Here is an 11,528-nt window from a genome sequence, read left to right on the forward strand (position 1 = left end):
AATTGTAAAAAGCTGATAGAGATATTTCAAGATTTTTAAATACAGCGTTTAAACAACAGCTTCTGCATCTACAGTAAATAGTCAATGCACAAATCTATAAAATGTAAAATAACCTACAAACCTAAGAATAAAGCTAAACAAATGATTCACGTAGGTTATATAAAATACAACACTAAATTCATAGATTGCAGGTAAAAAAAAAAAAAATGTAGCAATCAAATAATGTTATAATGAAAAGCTGAAACGTGTTGACTAATCGATATAAATAGAAGTCATCGGCTTTGTTCCGTATAAAAAATAAACAGCATTCAAGAAATCGTCATCGTTTGGATTCGAGTGATCATTTCCGTCAGGCATCTTATGTAGCGCTCCCTCACGGGGTCCTCAAAGTAGACATTGCCGCGGTGCATCCTGGGTCTTTCCTTTCCAACCCAGGCTCGCTTCTGCAATCATGGGTACGGCTTTTACTTCACCCCAAACATTCAATTATTCCGTTCGCCGCTGTGATTTTTCACCATTGTGTCGCAGATGAATGTCTTACAAACTCCTTTCGATGCGTTTTGTGGCGGAAGTTGACTCACAATTGACAAAAATCGGACCGTTTTTACGGTTCTTGCTCACCGCAACGTGGAGCCGCCATGACACATCTGAGCTGCGTGTTAGCATAGCACGGTTAGCCTAGCACAGCACACGTCTCTTTTACTCCATATATTAACACTTATAGTGTTTAGCTGAACGGCTGGATACCATAATAACCCGACGTCCCGTGGCATCGTGTGTGAGTCCTCGGGCTGGGTGTTTTTCTCGGTGAGCCTCGTGCTCGTGACGTAAAGCGTCGTTAGCTCTCCTCGGTCCGGTCTACTTCTCTCAAACGCGCCGGTTTTTAGGGGTAAAAATGCCGAAATTAAACCCGCAGACGGCTTTTAAGTGAGCGTTCATGTTAGCTCAATATTAGTGAACGGTCGCAAGCCTTTAAACTAAACTGTAGATAATTCCTCACACGAGTGCTACGTTTGATATTCTCTTATTTCTAGTTTTATGGCTTCAATTGTTTTCTAGTTGGTGTGAATCCGGGCTCAGGTTGTTCACTTTAAAGGCCTTGACAGCCGACAATAATGTATTTATTGTAACGCTTAACGCAAATCACTAGTTTCTTTACGTTAAATAATGTTGGACACCGAGAGACCAACCAGGTTTTTACGGGAAGGAGTCGTTTTTAATTACAGCTTACCATCTGAATGTTTCTAACCCTTCAGGTGTGGACATTTGAGTTTGAATTAAATATTTAGTTTGATTTTTAAGCGGCCATGTTTGTGAATGTAGGCGGTTGACAGTATTCTGGTTACTGAAGGGCCTGTTAGGTGATTGCGGTTATTACATCAGCCAATGTTACTACTCAGAAGCAACGAAGCATCTTAACGGACAGTTTAAAGCTAACATGTCACCTGCTAAAAAGAGAATATTTTTTAATGTTGCATAATTGTCATGAGATAAATGATTTGTTCTGCTTAATGCGGTGTGTGTGTGCGCTGTGGAGATGTTTAACCATTTCAAATGTATGAATAATGCTTCGCTGCATTGGCTCTAACATTATTTCTCGCTGGTCTTTGTCTCCCAGGAAAGTGTCGTGGTCTGCGCACAGCCAGGAAGCTCCGTAATCACCGCCGTGAGCAGAGATGGCACGACAAACAGTACAAGAAGGCCCACCTCGGCACTGCCCTGAAGGCCAACCCCTTCGGAGGAGCCTCCCACGCCAAGGGCATCGTTCTTGAGAAAGTGTGAGTACCAAGAGACGGACCTAGAACAAGGGAAGATGGAGTGGTCATGGACAGCTAGTCATTTTGATCGACTTCCTCTGGGATCCAGTTAAACCCTTGACTCAATCAAACGTCACATTAGATGTTTACAACTCAAGTGACCCAAGGGATGCTGAAGGTTTCCCTACATCATACCTACTAGAAAGTCAGTTATGTTGTTTCTGTGAAGTATTGCATTAAGTCTTTTACTCAATCGTAATGTTCCTTTTGAGCTAACTGTTTTCATGTTAAGTTTGTTAAAGTGTGTTTTTTCCTCCCCGTTTGCAGTGGTGTTGAGGCTAAGCAGCCCAACTCTGCCATCAGGAAGTGTGTGAGAGTTCAGCTCATCAAGAACGGCAAGAAGATCACCGCCTTCGTGCCCAATGACGGTTGCCTCAACTTCATCGAGGTAAACACTCGCCCTGTCTCCATCCCAGAATAACCACCACACGCACACAGTTATGATGGTGCAGAAAACGTACTGTATGCTAATTGTACTCCAGGTTCAGCTAATTTAATTTGTTCAGTTTTTTTCTCAAATCTAAATACTGATGTGTGTTTTACTGACGACCCGTTCTCCTCTCTTCCTCCTCCGCAGGAGAACGACGAGGTTCTGGTGGCCGGATTCGGACGTAAAGGTCACGCCGTTGGTGACATTCCTGGTGTTCGGTTTAAGGTGGTCAAGGTGGCCAACGTGTCCCTGCTGGCTCTGTACAAAGGCAAGAAGGAGAGACCTAGGTCATAAACTGAGTCAGAAAATAAAATAAACACATTTTCAATTACACTCTGGTTGTTTTCGTCTTGTCATTTAATTATTGGTCTCTTCACAGTTGTTGTTTTTTTCCAGACTTCAAAATGCATAAATGAGTCCACGTTGGTGCAATACAAGCAACCAATCATGTGATGCGTTACATTGTTAGTAAGAAAGTTCTACGACGTTGTTGTTACTTGGTTTAAAATATGATTCCTGGTATTTAAAAAAAAAAAAAAAAAAAGTCCTAAATGCTCAAGACTCCTGAGGTTCATGTGACTTTCCTGAAAAGAGGATTTGTTTTAATTTAAATGGAGTGGGGAAAAAGGAACGCATTAATGTAATACTTTAATCCCAAACTGTTTACAATTTGCCTCTCAAGTGTTCACTGATACAGATTGTAGCCGAGACCCGTTTCATAGGCTGGGGATCAAACCACCGACCCTGTGGCTCAAGCAGGATTTTTTTGTGGGGGAGCTCTGTCAAAGTGGAGTTTAAAGACTTATTTAATGATTAATATATTATTGATAACACTTCTTTTTTTTTTTTTTCAAGCCAAAATGTCAAACGTCTCTTCCTCCACTGATGTCAGGACTCGATTTTCTTTTATGAACTAACTGATTTAATCTGACAAATAGTTGGCAGAAGAATCAAATATCCTGCAGTGCATAAACCTCTCTGGAGGTAAATATAGTAACATATCAGACCCCCCCCCCCCCCCCCCCCCCCCCCCCCCCCATGTGAGGTCTACGTCACATGAACCTGCAGAATTCAGACACTTTAATAACTATTCCAAGACTCGTAAAATGATGAGTATAAATCACTTGCTTATACTCTCAGTGCTCTATAGTTAAAACAACATGGATTAATTGACATAACTCATGCAGACATAAAGCTCTGGTTTCAGTCACGGGTCAGAGACCCCCCCCCCCCCCTCAAACCCCCCCTCCGTCTCCAGACATCAACAGATCCTCTTTTAATCGGGGACTTGAACCACCGAGTAGAAGGATCCCAAACCACAAGCTAAAGAAACCCACCGGCCAGGGGGACAAGCGGGTTGTGACGGTATGAGACCTTCACGTTACCGCCTCAGAAGGAATCACTATTATCAGTTCCAATGATTCTTAGGGATGTTAGCAGCAATAAATCATGTTAAATTAATGAAGAGTAACATCGGCTGTGAGCTGCTTAACAACTAAATGAACGTGCGTGTACTTTACGCAGCAAAGCTCCTCCAGCCTGTCAACAACAGTTTTGTGAAGGCTGAAACCAGTGGAGGCTTTTATTGCAGCGGATTCACGTTCACTTCCTGTTTCGGTGTTCAGGGTCCAATTTAAACACTTTTTTTTAACAGGGCCGTCTTCTTCATCATGGAGGAAGACGAGGAGGAGGATGAAGACGCAGCGACTCAGCACGCGATTGAACAAAGTCTTCTCCAAAGCAGCAAACAGAAAGAAACTCAGAAACCAAGGTCATGAATATGTCACAGGCAGCCTCGCTTTAGTGAAACACTTCTTTAATCTGTAAGAACTCGGGATGTTCAGTGTTGTAATAAGTTGCGTTGAATCTAAACTGTCTCACGGGGAAGTTTTGCAGCTATTTTTACACCAGTTTTATTCCCTCTTCATGTTAGTGTCCAGTTTCCAGCATTGAGTTCCACTCCGTTTGGTTTCTTGCCCACAGCTCTGAGTGTGCAGCCTGCAGCCCGATCGTCACCGCTATCAGACACGGTGAGGAGGCCTTTGTAGTGATTTACTATGAAGAATACTAATTAAACTATAAAGAAATCCATAGAACGTCTCTCGTGATATATTTTAGGGATTTAGTGGAGGTTAAGTTGATTCAATGGTTTACTTTCTGATGCTTCTCTTTAATTGTCTCCACACTGACATCACGGCTCTGTAAATCAATAATTCTCTCTTTTTGCATTAAGTTTCATCTAAATCCTTCAATGAGATTCTGATGTTTAATTCAAGCATCTTTTTTTAAGAGAATATTAACAAATTATAGATTACATGTCTTTTGGGGGCTTTCTCCCAAAAGACATTTTTCTTCTATTAATTAAAAAAACAACATTAAAAACCAACAAAAACTTACTTTTTTTTACTCCAAAAAGAAACTAAATGTGATTCCAGTTGGACTTACACATCTAGCTTACTCCATGTCTTAGTGGGTTATTCCTAAAGGACATGAACATGTCTCCTAATAATATAAAAAGGGGTAGAATAACATCGACTGCTCCCTCCAGGTGACGAGCAGCTCTTGAAGGATCTCGTCGTCCTCCAGAGAGACGACCTCTCACAGCCGGACCGACGGGGTTGGACTCCTCTGCACGAAGCGGCAGCTCAGAGCCACCGAACCATCCTGGAGCTCACGCTCAAAGGTTTGCATGCTCTTCGTAAACGAGCACCCACGGGTGCTCCATACATTCACGCCCCCCCCGGTCAGTGAAAGTCAGGGTCCGTCAGATCAAACCGTGTCCTCCAGCTTCAGGCTCGCACTCCGTGGAGAGTCGCACTCTCCGGGGTCAGACTCCTCTCTTCCTGGCAGTGGAAGGAGGTCTGCTAGAGAACGCCTCCTTGCTCCTTCAGCACGGAGCCCAGCCGGACAGTCGGGACCAGGACCAGGACCAGGACCAGGACCAGGACCAGGACTCACCGCTGCTCGTGGGTAGGCTGACCGAACTCCAAAAAACTGTTTCATCTAAATCCATCAATCATATTCTGATGTTTTGGCTCACTTTAAATGAACTGCACTCGATCTACGCCAAACGCAATAAAGTAGTGCTTAAGTACTGCAGGACGCCTTTAAATCCCGGAGCTTTTTACATATTTAATAGAACCCACTTTCAACCACCAATATATACAGTATATACCAATTGTTTACTAAATAAATCACTTTAAATTGCTTCTGTGAAATCCACCACGTTGGACTCCTGCAGCGACGCGCTCAGCCCGCGCTGACCTGATGGAGCTGCTGCTCCATTGGGGCTCCAGGGTGAACCAGGGGGGCTGCCAAGGCCGCCGGCCCCTCCACGAGGCCTCGCTGCTGGGCAAGGCGGCGCTGGTGACTCTGCTGCTGGAGGCCGGAGGGCAGCCGGACCCTCGGAGCCACGACGGCCTCACGCCGCTGGCGCTCGCCGCTCGGGCCGGACACCTGGAGGTGGTGGAGGCGCTGCTGAGGAGAGGTGAGAGGTCAGAGGGGAGAGGTTAGAGGTCAGAGGGGAGAGGTCAGAGGGGAGATGTAAGAGGTCAGAGGGGAGAGGTGAGAGGTCAGAGGGCATATGTGAGAGGTCAGAGGGGAGAGGTGAGAGGTCAGAGGGGAGATGTGAGAGGTCAGAGGGGAGAGGTTAGAGGTCAGAGGAGAAAGGGGTAATTTATTAATTAATATCAGTCGGTCAGTATCACACATTTGTTATTTCGAAATGCTGTTCTGTTAATAAACACAACACAACTTAAAATCCCACTTTTTTTCTTTCTTTCTTTATGATAGATAAATATTTGCATCTGGAGCAAAAATAGTGCCCTCTGCTGATTTTGATTGATGCTTAATTCAAGCATCTTTTTAAGAGAATATTGACAAATACAATTATAGATTAAATGTCTTTTGGGGTCTTTCTCCCCAAAATAAAAGAATATTTGTATTAATTTGCTACTAAATTTTTCAACCTCCACAACATTTCCGTGCCAAATATAGTACTTTTTATTTCAATTCCGAGTTACTTAGAAAACAAAATATATAATCAGTTGATAAAAACACGACACACATACATATATATGTGTATATATATATACATATATATATATATATATATATATACATATATATATATATATATTGTTAAACTCGACTCCCTCTTGTCGTTCGTCCTGCAGGGGCGGACGTCCTGTCCCGGGCGCGGGACGAGGCCTCCGTCTTGTACCAGGCGTCCTCGACCGGAGATCCAGAGGTCATCGGTCTGCTGCTGGAACGCGGCGCCGACGCCAACGCGGCCAATCAGACGAGACGCATGCCGATCCACCGCGCCGCACGCCGAGGACACCTGCAGTAGATGTTACATCATTTCATGAGCGCTCCACTTGCACCGCTTTATCCTGCAGAGTAATCAAAAACTACATCATCAGAATGTGTGTGTGTGTGTGCGTGTGTGTGTGTGTGTGTCTCAGAGCCCTGAAGCTGCTGATTCCAGTCACTTCTAAGGCCGAAGTCAACGACAGCGGGATCAGTCCTCTCCACTCTGCTGCTGCAGGAGGACATCCACACTGCATCAAGGTGTGTGTGAGTGTGTAAAGTAAATAAGTGCATTCACTCATATTCAGTGCATCAATAACTGCATTAAGAGTACTTTTTACTTTAAAGTACCACTTCCCTCCCCCCCAAACTCCCATCAGGCCTTGCTGGACGCCGGTTATGACCCCAACTACGCGCTCCATCTCTGGGCTCGGCGTAGCTACGACGACGAGAGGAAGTCGGCGCTCTTCTTCGCGGTCTTGAATAACGACGTGCCTTCGGCCAAACTGCTGCTGGAGGCCGGGGCCACGACCGGCCGAGACCCAATCAAATGTCTGCAGGTACTTAAATCTCGTGTTTACCAGAGGTGTGTTGATCTGTTTCCTGGAAGCACGAAGACAACAATCTGTTGACGACAACAACAACAAAACCTGTGTTCATATTCGGTGGTCGACGCTGCACATAAATACCCGGCGATCCCCCCCCCCCAGACCCTCGTTGCTGATCCACTGACTTTGTCTTTAAGATTGCTCTGCGTTTGGGCAACTACGAGTTGATCAACCTGTTGCTGAGGTTTGGAGCCGACGTCAACTATTACTGCAGAATAAACACGACGCACTTCCCGTCGGCCCTGCAGTACGCTCTCAAAGACGAGGTAAACTGTTGCTCTTATTATTATTATTATTAATAATAAATAATATGTATTTTACTCCACACATTTTCCTACAATTAGTTTTAAACTGGGCTGCACGGTGGCGTAGTGGCTAGCACTGTCGCCTCACAGCAAGAGGGCCGCGGGTTCGATTCCCGGTCGGAGCGGTCCTTCTGTGTGGAGTTTGCATGTTCTCCCCGTGGCAGCGTGGGTTCTCTCCGGGCTCTCCGGCTTCCTCCCACAGTCCAAAGACATGCTGCAGGTTAATTGATCTCTAAATGGCCCATAGGTGTGAATGTGAGAGTGAATGGTTGTATGTCCCTACATGTGCCCTCGATGGACTGGCGGCCTGTCCAGGGTGTCCCCTGCCTTCGCCCTATGTCAGCTGGGATAGGCTCCAGCGCCCCGCGACCCTAATGAGGATAAGCGGTATTGAAAATGGATGGATGGATGGATAGTTTTAAACTTACCGATGTTGTCAACTTTCGGTTGCTGTTTTTGTGTTAAGTGTGTGTGTGTGTGGAGGTGGTCCTCAGGATGCTATGTAACTATGGTTACGATGTGGAGCGCTGCTTCGACTGTCCCCACGGCAACGGCTCCCACATCCCTGAAGACTACGAGGGATGGAGCGACTCGGTGATCAAAGACGCCATGGTAACGAACATTATTAAATAAATAGATCTTAAACCACAAACTCACAATTTTCATAAATGTCCTTAAAAAAAATGGTTGCATGTTGTGGAATATTTAGTTTGTGAGGTTTCCTTAGATTTGACTGATGTTGGCTAAAAGAGAAGTTGAGTTATTAAAGGAATAGTTCAACTAAAATCTATATACGTTGTGTCAAATATCATAGTACTATATGAACATTATAATTGTATATACATATTTAACTGTCACATGTTGTGGTTTATATAAATGTGACAAAGGGTTGGAAAAGTTGAACTCAAAGAATCTCCAAAGTTATTAATATTCATCCTCTGGAGACGATGAATGTGGATTGAAACACTCGTTACGGAGCTCATTCGGATCTTCTGCCGGTGCAGTTCTGCGAGGTGGTCACCGTCTACTGGCTGAAGGCCCTCTCGGGTCAGGTGGTCCGCGTCCTGCTGGACTACCTGGATCATGTGACCCTGTGCTCCAAGCTGAAGGCGGCCGTGATGGAGCAGCAGCAGTGGCCCGACATCTGCCGGCTGCAAGGTCAAATGAAATCACACTTTTATTAAGGCGTGCAAACAACAATACACCCGGTGGTCTCCAATAACGTTGTTGTTGTTGTTGTTGTTTCCTCCTCCTCCTCCTCTACTTCCTCCAGAGAACGCTCGCTGTCTGCAGCATCTCTGTCGTCTGCAGGTCCGTCGTTGTCTCGGTCGCCTCCGTCTGCGGTCGCCCGTCTCCATGAGCTTCCTGCCGTTGCCGTGGCGACTGAAGGACTACGTCCTGTACCGGGAGTACGAGCTGTACGGCCGGCAGAGCGGCACCCCGGGGTGATGCAGGAGGACGACAGTCCAACATTAACGTGTAATGTCTTTAAAAAAAATGTATAAAATGTTATTGTCTTTAAAAAAAAAAAATGTAAACCAATATATTGCCCTTCCTGAAAGACAGTGTGTGATCTCAGTGTGATTGTGTATATTAAGATTAAAACTTTCCATTAAAGGATAGAAAACAACAATAAAAGATGCAGACGACAACAAAAATAGTCTCACATTTGTTTCAGATATAATTTAGTCAGATTTAATTGAATTGTTTACATGAATGTTGTTGTGTTTTACTTCATCAACAGTGTGATTCTACTGAAAGGAAATACACGAGTCTTCATTGCTGATTCTACAAACCTGCACATCCCAGAGATTTTAATCCGATTTAGAGTTAAAATTTTTTCTATCATCAGAAGATTTCTACTAACAGCTGTTGATATTCTCGGTTCCCAGAGGAAGTTATTCTAGCATCACCATCAGGACAAAATCACCACTTTGTATACAAGAAATATCTTAGATATTGACTTTATTATTATTATCCCTCTCTGGTTTCTCTCAAGGTGGTTTATGATGAAATCATGAAAATGGCAGTTTCTCAAAGCTCAAGTTGACATCTTCAGATATCCAAAATCCAAAGATATTTGTTTTGCAACAATAGAAGACAACAAAGCCCATTAAAAGTAAGGTTAGCTACTGAACATTTAGCATTAGCAGCTAAAGGTTGGAGCACATCGATTGCCTCCACACGGCTCTCAACATGGACGGCTGGATTCAATAACGGGGTTTAACTTAGAGGGGGTGGGGGGTGTCGGGACCACTTTACTATTTATAATATGAGCCAAAGTAGAGAAGTGGCAAGTATCTAGCCAGTGGGATACAACAGAGAGACTCAATACTCCACTGTGTTTCAAATAGTTGTCTGCTACTAAATTAATTACCTTAATTAGCAGCTAAAGAGACAAGACTCCCCCTCACGAGTTGGTATAGACCAAAAATATTGAGCTAAAAAACTAAAAAAAGCGAATCTCGGACTTGCATTACACCAGCTGGACACAAACATGACTCCAAGTGAGTGGTCACGTTGCTCTGCAGCTGCTGGAAGTATAAATGGTGGTTAGGTTATAAGTTATATGTTTAGGAGAGCTACGGGTAGCCTTCAAATAAACCCGTTAGGTTTGTCCCTTCTGGGCTTCTGTAGCAAGATGGCGGCCCCTCCTGAAGAGGAGCCGCTCCAGCAATAAACAAACGGCTCATTAACGAAAACCCAACATTTATTAGTTTCAGGTGAGTGATTATACCTTGTAACATACTTATAACCTTGTATTGTACACAAGTCTATGGATTATACTCTTAATTAAAACAAAGTTATAATTATTATTATATTATATTCCATTTGACAATAAATCCTCCTAAATTCATAACACTGATTATTTGTCATTGTTGAGTTAACTAACGTTAGTTTCTTCTGCTCTCAAGTGGCCACATTTAAATAAATAAAATAAATAAACAGTTCTTGTAAGTTGAAGGTCCAGTTTGAGTTACTGGATCTCTGACTCTTTGTGTCTCTGAAGCTGATGTTGTGTTTTATGATGACAATCAAAGTGATTATAGAGAACTGGCAGTGTCTCCATCACCGGCAGGCTTCTCCTTCTCCTTCTCCTTCTCCTTCTCCTCCTCCTCCTCCTCCTCCTCCTTCTTCTTCTCCTCCTCCTCCTGAGCTGGACGTGTCTGTCTGGGTAAGAAATTACAACAAAGAGCCCAAAAGCTTCTGGAAAGATTTAATCTCGCTTACTTTCACTGTTCTAACAAACAGTCAGGGTGATGTCAGATGCAGAAAACGCTGCTTAAAATAACTGATCAATCATTGAGGCTAATATCCATGATGAGGTATCATGATCCGAGAGGACGCGTGGACCGACTCTGCTTTAGACTGTAACAAGAATGGTTGACGCTGTGGTGGAAGCTGACCCAAAACAGGAGGACATCAATGGTGCATGCAGTTCTTTACCAACTCCTTAGAAATGTGCAGTGAAACAAACCGGAGAATAAAGATGGCGTCTACCTGCTCTAACACACACACACACACACACACACGTTCAATAGAGCTTCCCACCAGAGCAACAACTCCACAGCAGGCAGAAGTGTTGGGCTCACTGAAGTCTGGATTTACTGCAACAGTTTTCTTCATGAAACACAATCTGGCTTTATCTATCGATACCCAATCAGCATTTAAGTGACGACGGGTCAGCAGCAAATGAAACAGACTTGAGTTAATTCAAATAATACTGCGTAATTCACCTGGCATCGCACAGTGTCTCAGAATTTCTTTACATTTTATACATTTGGGTGAGTAGAGGGGAGGGGGCATGTATAAGACAACACATTTACCCACACACTCACACACACACACGGGTAATGCTACAATAAAAAAATAAATTATCACCTCGAGAAACCCCAAAAATAAAATATTCATATTTGCTCTCTGGTATTCCAGCTGCCTGTGGTTTTGACTTCCCCGTTGCTGTCCAGCAGGGGGCGGTACTGCGTCACAGCCCGGCCTCTGGAACTGGTTGAAAGGAAGCGTAAATGGACGAGCGTGATTGGCCAACGCTCGTCTC

The 11,528-nt window shown here is 44.0% G+C and overlaps 2 protein-coding genes across 2 annotated transcripts; both read left to right on the forward strand.

The window, feature by feature from the left end:
* Nucleotides 1-348: 348 nt before the first annotated feature.
* rps23 (ribosomal protein S23) lies at nt 349-2,580 on the forward strand. Its single transcript, XM_034533793.1, has 4 exons — nt 349-455; nt 1,619-1,778; nt 2,085-2,205; nt 2,395-2,580. Exons 1-4 carry the CDS (start codon nt 452-454, stop codon nt 2,539-2,541), a joined length of 432 nt encoding a protein of 143 aa, XP_034389684.1. The 5' UTR covers nt 349-451; the 3' UTR covers nt 2,542-2,580.
* A 1,337-nt stretch (nt 2,581-3,917) lies between these two features.
* LOC117731117 (dynein heavy chain 12, axonemal-like) lies at nt 3,918-8,920 on the forward strand. The gene is made up of 12 exons (XM_034533271.1): nt 3,918-4,018; nt 4,195-4,277; nt 4,796-4,930; nt 5,035-5,217; nt 5,489-5,734; nt 6,423-6,594; nt 6,714-6,819; nt 6,939-7,118; nt 7,304-7,432; nt 7,955-8,083; nt 8,476-8,629; nt 8,745-8,920. The coding sequence occupies exons 1-12, from the start codon at nt 3,918-3,920 to the stop codon at nt 8,918-8,920; spliced, it is 1,794 nt and encodes a 597-aa protein (XP_034389162.1).
* Nucleotides 8,921-11,528: the final 2,608 nt, after the last annotated feature.

This window comes from Cyclopterus lumpus, chromosome 5, assembly GCF_009769545.1.
Source record: "Cyclopterus lumpus isolate fCycLum1 chromosome 5, fCycLum1.pri, whole genome shotgun sequence".
NCBI classification, from domain to species: Eukaryota; Metazoa; Chordata; class Actinopteri; order Perciformes; family Cyclopteridae; genus Cyclopterus; species Cyclopterus lumpus.

Excerpts from the sequence above, each read along its gene's own strand:
- rps23 (XM_034533793.1), top strand. Across the intron at positions 1,779-2,084 it reads GGCATCGTTCTTGAGAAAGT|TGGTGTTGAGGCTAAGCAGC; the intron begins GTGAGTACCAAG and ends CCCCGTTTGCAG. Across the intron at positions 2,206-2,394 it reads GTTGCCTCAACTTCATCGAG|GAGAACGACGAGGTTCTGGT; the intron begins GTAAACACTCGC and ends CCTCCTCCGCAG.
- LOC117731117 (XM_034533271.1), top strand. The coding sequence starts at position 3,918 with ATGGAGGAAGACGAGGAGGAGGATGAAGACGCAGCGACTCAGCACGCG. Across the intron at positions 4,931-5,034 it reads CCTGGAGCTCACGCTCAAAG|CTTCAGGCTCGCACTCCGTG; the intron begins GTTTGCATGCTC and ends CGTGTCCTCCAG. Across the intron at positions 8,084-8,475 it reads CGGTGATCAAAGACGCCATG|TTCTGCGAGGTGGTCACCGT; the intron begins GTAACGAACATT and ends CTGCCGGTGCAG.